A 12,506-nucleotide genomic window follows, 5' to 3' on the forward strand; every position below is an offset into this window, starting at 1 on the left:
CAAACATGTTGAGGGCTGTGTTAGTTCAGTGAGAGATTTATTTGTAAAGAAAACAATTTTCACTTGCCGTCGAAAACTAATATGTACGCTTATGCCTGCATTTTTATTTTGTTAAATACAAACAAAATTGTAGCAGAAGTGCTGCCACGTGTCTGGCCAGAAAGAGCTGTTTATTTGGTAGTTCAATGAAACTACTGTACTATACCGCTGAGTGACTGTCTTCTGCTCGTCAAATACATTTCATTGCATTTTCATTGCAGTTAAGAGTGAGAAAAAAAATTGCGTTCATGTTTGAAATTTTGTCTTGTTACACAGTATTTGGAATTAAATAAAACAAACAAAACACTACATTTTAGGAAATATTAGTGGGTGTTTTCTTGTTTGTTTTTTGTACTACTTGAACACTAAAGTGGCCCTCCAATGAGATGACAGTGCCAGAAGTGGCCCACGGCTCATTTGAGTTTGAGACCCCTGCTCTAGGGCAATAACAGTAACAGACTGAACTGAATTAAACAATATAATATATTACAGACTTTAGAAAGATATAAGAAATAGCTCTAATATATACAAATGGCTCAATTATAGATCCATCCATCCATTCTCTTCCACTTATCCTTGTCAGGCTCGCACGGGGGGCTGGAGCCTATCCCAGCTACCATAGGGCGAGAGGCGGGGCACACCCTGGACAGATCACCAGTCTGTCACAGGGAAACACATTTAACCGTTCACACTCAAATTCATAACTATGAACAATTTAGAGTTACCAGTCAACTCAGCTGGGAAGCTGAGGTAACCAGAGAGAATGCAAACTGGGCCAAATATACCATATACACATACACAAATATATAAATACAGATTATACAATAGGGATAAATAGAATAAACAGGAATAAGAATACCAGGGAATTGCACATTTCAACTTTTGTGAGTCTATTACACCGTTGAATGTTAAAAGAGAGAGAGAGAGAAAAAATATATATAAATATGTAAAAAATATTGCACAGTGACAAAGGCACTACACATTAGTTGTTCCCCCCTCCTTTGTCCCCCTGTTTCCCCTCCCTCTCCCCTCCAGAGAGGAGGGGAAACAGTTTGATGGCGTGTGGGACAAAGGAGTTTTTAAGTCTGTTGGTCGTTGACTTGGGGAGAAGCAACCTGTCACTGAACAGACTCCTCTGGTTGTTTATGGCCATATGCAGATGATGCCCAGCATTGTCCATAATGTCCAACAGGTTCTTTATTGTAGTAGGCCACGAGATGACAGACTTCTGAGCATCACGTCTGTCCTGAAGATTGTCTCCTTGGCATCTTTGCTTAGGGCTTGTTATTGTGCTGCCATCACCAGAACCTCTGTGTTGTCTTTTTCTAGCCACTATTAGGCTTAGGCTATATGTGTCTGGTTCATAATAAATTACATTAATTAGAGTCTCACTGTTGGACACATTGCATCATATAATCTGAAAAACAGTGAAACCCTCAATGATTTAAACCAGAAACTGTCGAATAAGCTTTTTTCTTTTCCTCTTTATACAGACTGGAGTGGTGCAGTTTGTCACAGGTCAGCTGTTATTATCTGGCCTCAGCTATGAAGTCCAACCCCTCCCATGTGAAACATCTGGTCCTGAGGGGAAACAACCTGCAGGATTTAGGAGTGAAGCAGCTGTGTGGTTTCCTGGAGAGTCCCCGCTGTAGACTGGAAACACTGAGGTCAGACACTATGTTTTAGTTATGTTAAAGAGGCTGCAGACATTAGGCTGATATTAATAATAAAATAATAATGGATTGCATTTATATAGCGCTTTTCGAGACCCTCAAAGCGCTTTACAATTCCACTATTCATTCACACACTGGTGGAGGCAGCTACAGTTGTAGCCACAGCTGCCCTGGGACAGACTGACAGAAGCAAGGCTGCCATCGGCCCCTCTGGCCAACACCAGTAGGCAGTAGGTGAAGTGTCTTGCCCAAGGACACAACAACTGAGACTGTCCGAGTCGGGGCTCAAACCGGCAACCTTCCGGTTACAAGACGAACTGCCAACTCTTGAGCCACGATCGGCGATCGCAGTATTATACTGATCTACAATCAGGATCTTCATTGTGCACTCTTCTGGTTTTGGTTCAGTCAGTATCTGGTGTGGCCACCATTTGCCTCACACAGTGTAAAACCATTGCATAGAGTTGATCAGGTTGTTGATTGTGGGCTATGGAACATTGGTCCACTCCTCTTCAATAGCTGAGTGATTTTGCAGAATATTGGCAGGAACTGGAACATGCTGTCATATACCCCGGATCCAGAGCATCCCAAACATACTCGATACTTCCAAATATGGGTACAACCATCTCCCAGGACCTGAAGTGGGAGACCAACATCAACTCCATCCTCAAAAAGACCCAGCAGAGGATGTACTTCCTGAGACAACTGGGGAAGTACAGTCTTCCACAGGAGCTGCTGATCCAGTTCTACACTGCGGTCATTGAGTCTGTCCTGTGCTCCTCCATCACAGTCTGGTATGGAGCAGCCACTAAACAGGACAGGAGCAGACTGCAGCGGACTGTACGGGCAGCAGAAAGGATCATCGGCGCCCCCCTGCCCTCCATCCAGGATCTGTACCTCTCAAGAACCAGGAACCAGGCAGGGAAACTCATCACAGACCCCTCACACCCTGCACACAGACTTTTTGATCTGCTGCCCTCTGGCAGACGGTACAGAAGCCTGCAGACCAGGATCACCCGACACAGGAACAGTTTCTTTCCCCTCGCCATCTCCCTTCTTAACAGTTGACCTGTCACACTGCTCCCACTGCCAGACTGCAACTGCAACTTATGTACATTTTGTAGTATTCATTCCACCTCATTCATTTCTGTATTTTATGTATATAAGTTTAGATTCGTTATTTATAGTTGGTTTACACAGCTTTGTGTATGTATGTGTAATGTGTATATATAGACACTTGTGTGTGTGTGTGTGTGTGTGTGTGTGTGTGTGTGTGTGTGTGTGAGATTTACATTGCTGTGCTTGAGAGCCACCATCTACCGGAACCAAATTCCCTGTATGTGTCTGCACATATACTTGGCCAATAAACACGATTCTGATTCTGATATTGTGTAGAGATCCTTGCAATATGGGGCTGTGCATTATCATCCGGCAACATGACAGTTGTGGATGAATGGCACAACAATGGGCCTCGGGATCTTGTCACGGTATCGCTGTGCATTTAAAATGCGAGGAATAAAATGCACCTGTGTTCGTTGTCCATAACATACGCCTGGCCATACCAGAACTGCACCGCCACCATGGGCAACTCGATCCACAACAGTGACGTCAGCAAACCGCTGATGCCACACACCGATTGTTGCTGCAGCTGGTCTCAGATGATCCTAGAGGTGAACATGCTGGATGTGGAGGTACTTCCAAATTCTCTGAAACGCCTTTGGAGATGGCTCATGACAGAGAAATGAACATTAATTTCATGGGCAACAGCTCTGGTAGACGGCTCCTGAAGAGTGAAGAAGAGCCTCAGAAAATGAGAGCAGAAGGAAAAAGGAACGGTCAGCTTTGTTTTTAATTGGCTGGAAGAGTGGAAGGTCAAAGATGTTACAGACACAGGAAGTGACCTTATAGTCAAGGCTGGAGCAGCTGGGCCGTTCTGGGTTTCTCTGATTTTGCTGTTCTGGTCCTGATGCTGTGAAACCAGAGGGCAGCATATACATATTTACTAGGGGTGCAACGATATTCGTATCGATATTGAACCGTTCGATACAGTGCTTTCGGTTCGGTACGCATATGTATCGAACAATACAACATTTTTAATTTATTTTATCAACTTTCCTTCTGACGATGCTGTCTGTGTTGAGCGCTCAGTGACAGTGCAGCCTAGGCGGAGTAGTCGAACGCAGATTCACTGAGCGCAGGGCAAGCTAGCGAGACAGAAGTTAAGCTCTCCTTGCAACATGGACCTCCCCCACCCTCATTCAGATCTGGCGTTTGGAATTATTTTGGTTTTCATGTGACGTATGACCCTGAAGGTAAGCGAGTCATGGACTAAAGTAAAACAGTATGTTGGATGTGCCATGCAATGCTCAATTACATGGGTGGGAACTAGTGTGTTAGCGCAGTTAGCTCGTTAACGTGTTGGCCGTCTAGCCCCATGCACGGGGCGATCGGTGGTAGCTCGTTAACGGAGATTTGCCGTGTTGTGGCGTTAAGGTCATTTCAACGAGATTAACCTGAAAGCACTAGTGGGAACACAACGAATATGACTGCACATTTACGCCGACATCATCCTAGTGCAAAGACAAAAACAACAAGCATGCTACTAACTTTAGCCGAGTCATTTAGACAGCTGTTAGCACATGATTCTCCTTATGCTGCTGAGAATATAGCCCAGAAGAAGCGGATAGTATAGCTTTTATTTTGGAAAGAGACATTTCTCTGTAATAAACTCTCTTTTCCAAAGATGAGTGATTCCTCAATCAGATACAGGGCTTGCAATATCGCTAGCCCGACGTCCTGGAGCTAGCGATTTTTCCAGTCGGGCTACCAAAATCTATCTCTGCCCTGCCCGTCCGGCTATTGTAGGAAGGAAAAATATATGTCAATGCTTTTGCATTCTTTCAGAAATGTAGCTGGGTAATTATGTCATTGGCATCGGTGAGCCACTGTCAATATGTGACATATTGAAGTCGCGTTTGAATTTGCGCTTGTTTTTTTGCTTTCACTTTGCAATCGTGCGAACTGTGTATAGAGAGCGACAGCACTGATTGGTGAGTGATGATAATTTGTGCACCAATTCCTCTGACATCGTCTTATTAATCGTTAGCTTACTATGCAAACATGACAAGTGAAATCTCCCGCAGCTTAAACATGTGAGAGGTTGATCGCGCAGAGAATCGCTGAGCTTATGTGAGTGAGCGTGTAAAAGCATTTCAGTTCTGCTGAGCCAAATAAGACAGGTCAGGGTGAAGAAGTGACAGCCAAAGAAAAGCTTACCACAAAACGGAAAAGTTATGAGAAATCAGACTATAAGGCAAAAAGAAAGTGCAGCTTTATGGTTTCATGGACAAAAGAATTTCTGTGGCTGCAAAATGACGAGCTAAATAACCAGGGCTGCACATAAGTGGTGCGCAGGTGCGCATTCGCTGTCAAAATAAAAAACGCGCACAAGATAAGAAGTTGCAACGCGTGTTTGCGTACATAAGATTTTCAGGAGGACAGACATTTGTTTAGAACTCTTAAAGATGTCGAAGACGCTCCTTTAAGCAATTACTGTGATGTTCCTCCACCTCCAAAGAAATGTCAGGAGTCCGAACCACAAAAGAAGCGCGTATTCTCGGAAAAGTAGTTGCAGGAGGTGAGCTGGCTTCAAACAAATGATGAACGCACAGAGATGTGGTGCAGAATGTGCCGTGAAAATTTAATAAATGACAAATTAAAAAGGCATCAACATTTTTTTTTGTATCGAAAAAATATCGAACCGTGACACCAAAGTATCGAACCGAACCGTGAATTTTGTGTATCGTTGCACCCCTAATATTTACATATATGAAATTCTTTCTAACTGTTCTTTTAACCTTGAAACATAAAGGCCTGTGGTTGAAACAAACATGCGCACACACAAACACATATAAGCTGTTTGGATTATAAAACACTGAATGATTTCAAGTAAAAAATCCAACACACATATCTTTCATTCGTTATTTAGGCTGAGCATCTGCAGTTTGTCACAGATCAGCTGTGTTTATCTGACCTCAGCTCTGAAGTCCAACCCCTCCCATCTGAAACATCTGGACCTGTGTCACAATTACAAGCTGCAGGATTCAGGAGTAAAGCAGTTGTGTGGTTTTCTGCAGAGTCCATACTGCAGACTGGAAACTTTGAGGTCAGTCACCATGTTGTGTGTGGATGTACATGATAAAAACATTGTGGTGGCATTAAACTGCAGATGTAGCCCTTCATGTAGAGTAGGCCCATTATGGCAAAATCTGATTATCTAACAAAATATTCATTATAAAAAAGCACCATGCAACCATGCAAGTTAAAAGACATCAGAAAGAAAGTAAGGAGGAGGTGGTGAGGGACACAGGGTCGTCTGGTTTGGAGTTAGGCCTGAACTATAGCAGCTGTTTCTGACCACAGGCGACCAGTGGTCCCTGTTGGCCCACAGCTTCTGGTGGGGCTGGTCAAGATTAAAGTCAGTTTCTAGTGTTATGAAAGTGTCTCTTTTTTAATTTGGCTAAATCACTGGGCCATAACCATACTGTGGACCATTCACTCTTAATTAAACAGCCATGAGCATGGAAAACAGACAAATCCTAATTTCTCTGACACTCATTAGTATATCTGAGAATAAAAAGCAGTGAAACCACACGATCATAAGCAAAGATGAGAAGCAAACTGAACAGGTTAGATAAACACAGACCAGTATAGAGTCTTTGGTCCAGACTGGAACAGCTGTGTGCCCAGTTTGAGCTCTCTTCAGTGCTGTGACCTGACAGACCCAGAGGGGCCATCACATCACATCTAGAAGCTCCCCTAATGGAGCCACAACACATGTCCAACACTTAGTCTGTCTTGTTGGACCAACTGGAAGAAATGATTCAAGGACTTAGTCACAGAACAGAGATTCAAATCTCCAAAATCCAACTGGCTGCATCAGGACATATAGTCTGAAACTCTGCACAGTTTCCTGTTTGAAGCTGCTTCCTGTTGGCTTCAGCTGTTTGGAGTTTCCATTTTCTAAACTTCTACATTCTGAACCTTCTTCAACTCTGAACAGATGATGAAACACTGAATGATTTCAAGCACTTTGTCTAATAAACATAAGTGATTTCAGTTGAGTTATTTAATAAACTTGTGCTTTATTTTTCTTCCGCGTTTTTCTAAACTCATCTTTTCTTTATGCAGATTGGAATACTGCTTTATATCAGCTGTTGGCTGTGAATATCTGCACTCAGCTCTGACATTCAACCCTACCCATCTGCGAGAGCTGGAGCTGAGAGGAAACAACCTGCAGCATCTACATGTGAAGCGATTGTCTGATCTTGTAGAGAATTCACACTATAGCCTGGAAACTCTGAGGTCAGTAAATGGTTGTAGTCAGTCAATGTTGCTTCAGTGGTAATGTATTAAACATGGTTAACTTCTCTAGTAATGAAGTGTGAACAAGTTTGTTGTGGACGTACCATATTTTCCGCACTATAAGGCGCACTTAAAATCCTTTAATTTTCTCAAAAATCAACAGTGTGCCTTATGTATGAATTCTGGTTGTGCTTACTGACCTCGGACCGATTTCATGTGCTACACGGCGCTCAAAAATCTGTCAAAAATGTTTAAGTACGACTTTGGTAAGAGATGAAGCCGCACCGCTTGATGGATTGTTGGACCATTACAGCTACTGTAGTCAGGAGCCTCGTGGAGGAATCTGGGTCCTAAACTCCGCCCTTCAGGTCCCAAAGCCAATCGAACACTGCGGCATCACTGAGAGTTACAAACTGTCTAAATTCTTTCATCTTTAATAAAATGATCAGCGTTGCAGCTTTACCAGGTGTAACAATTAAGTTTAACATCCAGGCATCCATGAAAACAGGATTCATTAAATTTAACGGAGTTAGAAGTTAGCAGGAAGTTAGCTCGCTAGCTTCCACCTAAACATGATATAGCATGTTCTGACTGAGAGATTTCTGAAACAATTCAAACGTACAGCTCTGCTATCACTTCCAACATGAATGAAGACAGAAAACTAAACAGCAGTGACGTTTGTAGGGTTACTGAAGTTTTTTCAAGTCTTTTCAAGGTTTGAAAGTGCTTGAATTTCAGATATGGTGCTTAAAAGTGCTTGAAAGTGTAACTGTATTTCATTCACCATAAATAACTATCTGATTCAATAGTTTTCTTATCAGATAGAAAAATAAAATGAGTTGCAAAATGTAAAAGCAAAATTTCCCCGCCTGGGCTGCCTTGCGCCTCTGTCTGGGTTTTTTTGGGGGGTTTTATTTCCTGTCCCGTTTGGCTCTGTCAATGGAAAATTGTATTTAGTAGTCAGTATAATCTTTTAGTGATATAAGTTTGCATATGGTAGAATACTGCATGTAGTTATTTGTATTAGGAAATATTCAACCATGTATACTTAGAGGCATATAATTAATTGTGTGTGATCTCTAACAGGCTGCAGGCTTGGGGTGCATCCCAGGAATGCACCCCCACGTCTGGGAGCATGAGAGCTCATACCTTGTTTTATTGTTTTACGGCAGGATTAACGTAGCTATGTCTGTTTTAGTTTAAGTGCTTCTTTACATATAGATGAACTGCTGGACTTCCTCACCATGTTATCTAGGGTGGGGGAGACTACCCCCTTTCCTGACCAAGGATGTACCTTTTGTGCTCTCATGACCCTTTGATCAGCAGGACACACACACACACACACACACACACACACACACACACACACACACACACACACACACACACCTACTGAAGTATAAATAAAGATTGGGGCAGTTTCTTAGTGCGAGTCTCAGTCTGGAGGCTGCCCTTGCTAGCAAGAAGTTCTGTGTGTTTCTCTTCTCTGAGTCTTTACTGAAGAAGTGTTTTAGAATATTTTCCCTAACAGGCTCTTTTGCATCAGAATTATTGTCTAAAGGCGAAGAAAGATGCCCAACGGATTTGCTTTACCAAATTGACCATCCCAGCCTTATTGGAAAGATACGGGACAGATTTGACTGGGGAAAAGAAAGGGGAGAAAGAAAGAGAGAGAAAAAACAGCGGGGAAGAGGGACGGGGATAAAGGGCAAAAAACAACTAAATAAGCAGACAAAAAATACATCTATCAACCACCTGGATCACCTGTTGAGAAAGAAAAACGAAAACAAGCAGAAGAAGACGAGAGCAATACAATAAACAACATCATGATGATCTATGGGAATATAACAGTAAATACTAAATGTTAAACATTATTGTGCAGCATGTAATATCGACAGCGCACAGTGTGCTTTGAGGTAGGAGCCAAAAAGGGTGTAGTTTGTGTGTGTGAGCACCCGTGTGTACACCTGTGAGCATGGACGCGCTTGTTTTTAAAAGGTTCCTACATGTAATGATCTGATCTCCCGTGTTTTAAATGCACCTTAGAACAACATGCAGCAACACTACACATGAGCGAGAGGAGGGAGGTTTGGGGTCTTCACACACCCCTGTTCTCTGCTAGCCATCGGGGTGGGGGAGCTTGAAGGAGGTGTTGGCCTGGGGCGGTCTGCTTGCCTCCACCCCGGGGGAAAGGGTAACATCTCCTGGGTCTAGGTGCCGTTTCCCCCTCCAGGGGTGAGGGTACCTGGACCCGGGGTATAGAGTTTGTTTGGGGAGTGTGATTGTGTGTACAGTGTCCATGTATGTCTATCCCTACGTTGGGTGAGTGCTGAGTATTTGTATATGTGTGCATGAGGGTGGGAATGCATGTTTGTGTCTGTGTGTGCCTGTTTGTCTGTGTTTATATGTCAGGTCGGGTCTTAGACTCCACCTCTCTGGGAACTGCCAGGCTCTCCAAAGTGTGGAGGCCTATCTCCCCTCACCACACTCCCTGCCGGTGACTGATGCCCTCAGGGGTCGGTGCATTGGTGGTTCTTGGTGTCCGGGGCTGGGCGCTCAGGTATGTACCAGCTCACTCCTGGTGACTACTTGGCGGGGCCTGGCGCCTGTTACTCGGTCAGGCCTATTCCGGGGTAAAGGGGGCCCTCGGGCCTCCGGCCTGTGGGCCTGTGGCTCGGTTCACTCTGGCACAGCTGGCTGCCGGCAGAGCCGGCGGGCACGCCACTGCAGCCTCCTTTGGCTTCTGCTCCGTGGCTACTGGGTGACGCCTCGTCTGGGGATCCTCAGCCCTTCCCAGGAGGGTGGCACAGATGCCCCTCCGGTGCTCCTCCTTGGGCTCTCGCACGCTGGGGCCTCTGGATGTCTGGGGCCTGGATCTCCTCCATGCCTCCTTCATGCCCTGAGGGACGGGGCTATGGCTCTCTACATCCTCTAGCAGATCATTACATGTGGAAACCTTTTGAATACAAGCGCGCTGATCCACACAGGTGTGCACACGGATGTTCACTGTTCATAGACATAAACTACACCTCTATTGGCTGCTATTTCCAAGCACATTGTGCGCTGTTGGTCCTGCTTGCTACACAACAACATTCAATATTTAGTATTTACTGCTGTTTACACTCAGCTAGATTAACGTGATGGTGTTGTGTTTAGTATGTTGCTCTGTTGTTTTTGCTTGTTTTCTCTTCTTTCTCTCAACGGGTGATCCAGGAGATTTGTTTTCTTTCTCTTTTTAAGTTTCCTCTCTCACTGTCCCTCTTCCCTTCTGTTTTTCTTTTCCTTTATCTGTCTTTCTCCCTTTCCTATCCCTCAGTCATATCTGTCCCGTCTGTAACAACTGAAAATTAAATTAAATTAAAAAAACAAAAAACCATTGTCTGTAGCAAACACAAAACACAGGAAAACGTGTTAAAGAGTGAAAAAAAACCCCAAAAAACAAAAATGTGTTTATCGTCAGCACCTGCACGTTAAACTACTTAAACATTATAAATATCTTCAAGCTCACACTGAGGCCTGTGGTTCACTATCAGCCACTGATAGTGTTGGGAAGGTTACTTTTAAAATGTATTCCATTACAGATTACAGATTACATGCCCCAAAATGTATTTTGTAACGTATTCTGTTACGTTACTCAATGAGAGTAACGTATTCTGAATACTTTGGATTACTTAATATATTACCATGCTACATGAATGTACTATTACTGTGTGATTTATTACTATTACTGAAGGTTACTCGTCATACCAACCAGATGTTTAAATCTTAATATAAACGAGTAACAGTGGGTGGACATTAGGTAAGGCTGCACTTTTTGCAGTGATCTCGTGTAGAAAACTATTTGTGCGTATATAAAACAGGTCAGCGGCTCCGAACCGTAGTAAAGGGACCTCTGGCTAATACGTTGGGTTCGTGTCGGGCTCATAGCCGAAAACTAGCTTTACTTTGTTGTCTGGCTCAACTTTGCTAGCGAGAGACAGAGAGAGGCGTTGAAAGGCTGCTGCAACGGAGCTTATTGTTTCAGAGGAAAACAGGAACACAGCGTACAGTCGAGTCTTGATAGCTTACTTACAGCTAGGCTACACTGCCCAAGGCTACATTCTTTAGGGCTGTGCCTGTAACACTCTGCCTATTGCCTTCATATTAAATAATTTTTTGAACAATAATTTTTCATTATGTGGACCGCAAGTAAGGGTGACATGGGCTGCAAGACTGAGATAAATGTGCTGGAAAAGCTTGAAATGGGACATTGAAAGTGCTTAAAAAGTGCTTGAATTTGACCCTGAAAAAAGCGTATGAACCCTATCTCTGGAAACACTCGTTTATCTCCTCTGCTCTTCCTCCTTCTCTGTACAGGTGGAGGCGATGATGGTAACAGGACGGTGTGTGTGCTGAGAGGAGCAGCTGTGTCCTGATGATCCAGAGAGGTTGAAGCAGCAGCAGCTTGTGTGTAGAGACGCTCTGACTGGGCCATGTTACTGGGAGGTGGAGAGGAGAGCTTCATCCAGCAGTGACTGACAGAGGAATGAAGTGCAGATGACTGTCAGTGCTGCAGAGTGAACTGCTCTGAGAACAGCTCCACTGTCAGACACAATGTAGAGTCCAGCATCATCCCTGTGTGTCCCTCTGGATCTGACAGGATCATCAGTGTATCTGGACTGCTCTGCTGCTGCTCTGTCCTTCTACAGTCTCTGCACAGTCTCTGTCTCACTCTGGCTTCAGACCCTCCTGGATCAAACTCACCAGGAAAGGTTTCAAACATCACTGATTAATAAACATAATGTTTTTATAAGATTGATGTCACGTTTTCATGTTTGTGTGCAGTTTCACTGTTTTTTTTATTAGAAATAATTAAATTGTTGCTTAAATTTATACAAAATGTCAGAAATCTGCACTGACATGAAGGTATAACTGGACATCTTTGACTACAGTTTGTTTTTGCCTTGTTTGGTTTCAGTGTTTTCAGCTCAGTCTCACGTGTCTGAATTTACAGCCATGTTTCATTGACATGCTGTAGTAACACAACTGATCTGAAATCACACAAAAACATAAAATCCTAGTAGTACTTATATTTTACTGTAAAAAACACAAACATGTTTACTGAATGATTTTAATAACTATATTCATACAAATATAGATGTTAAGTTTTGAAAATGATGATTTTCCCAAACTAAACGTGACGATTCAGAAAAAAACACTGGGTCTGCTCTTTTATCATGACTGGTTTTAGTGGCCGATCAGTAACATTTACAAACTGGTGTGTAGTTTAAAGTCTGAACTTTCAACAGGAGTTAAAACACAGACTCAGCGTGGCTGCAGCTCGTTGCTGTGTCAGATTAAATCCGTCATGTGACCTGGAGGCGTGTCCATGGACCTCAGATAACGCTCACCTTTATTCCATTTCCACACTGTCCCTGTGTGAAGTCCGCC

At 43.4% G+C, this 12,506-nt stretch overlaps 1 protein-coding gene across 6 annotated transcripts in view; it reads left to right on the forward strand.

The window, feature by feature from the left end:
• The window catches only part of LOC146662815 (NACHT, LRR and PYD domains-containing protein 12-like), an 83,267-nt gene that overhangs the window by 16,189 nt on the left and 54,572 nt on the right, over nucleotides 1-12,506 (forward strand). For 3 of the 6 annotated variants that reach the window (XM_085417630.1, XM_085417632.1, XM_085417631.1), the window contains 4 exons: nucleotides 1,533-1,706; nucleotides 5,701-5,877; nucleotides 6,903-7,080; nucleotides 11,439-12,160. In XM_085417630.1, coding sequence (XP_085273756.1) covers nucleotides 1,533-1,706; nucleotides 5,701-5,877; nucleotides 6,903-7,080; nucleotides 11,439-11,471 — 562 coding nt within the window. In that variant the 3' untranslated portion in view covers nucleotides 11,472-12,160. Of the gene's footprint in view, nucleotides 1-1,532; nucleotides 1,707-5,700; nucleotides 5,878-6,902; nucleotides 7,081-11,432; nucleotides 12,162-12,506 lie in introns of those variants that run through there. The other 3 variants (XM_085417633.1, XM_085417635.1, XM_085417636.1) reach the window with 3 other exon arrangements.

Source organism: Rhamphochromis longiceps, linkage group LG9, assembly GCF_057381845.1.
Source record: "Rhamphochromis longiceps isolate RC_006_pf linkage group LG9, R_longiceps_female_GT1.1, whole genome shotgun sequence".
Taxonomy (NCBI): Eukaryota; Metazoa; Chordata; class Actinopteri; order Cichliformes; family Cichlidae; genus Rhamphochromis; species Rhamphochromis longiceps.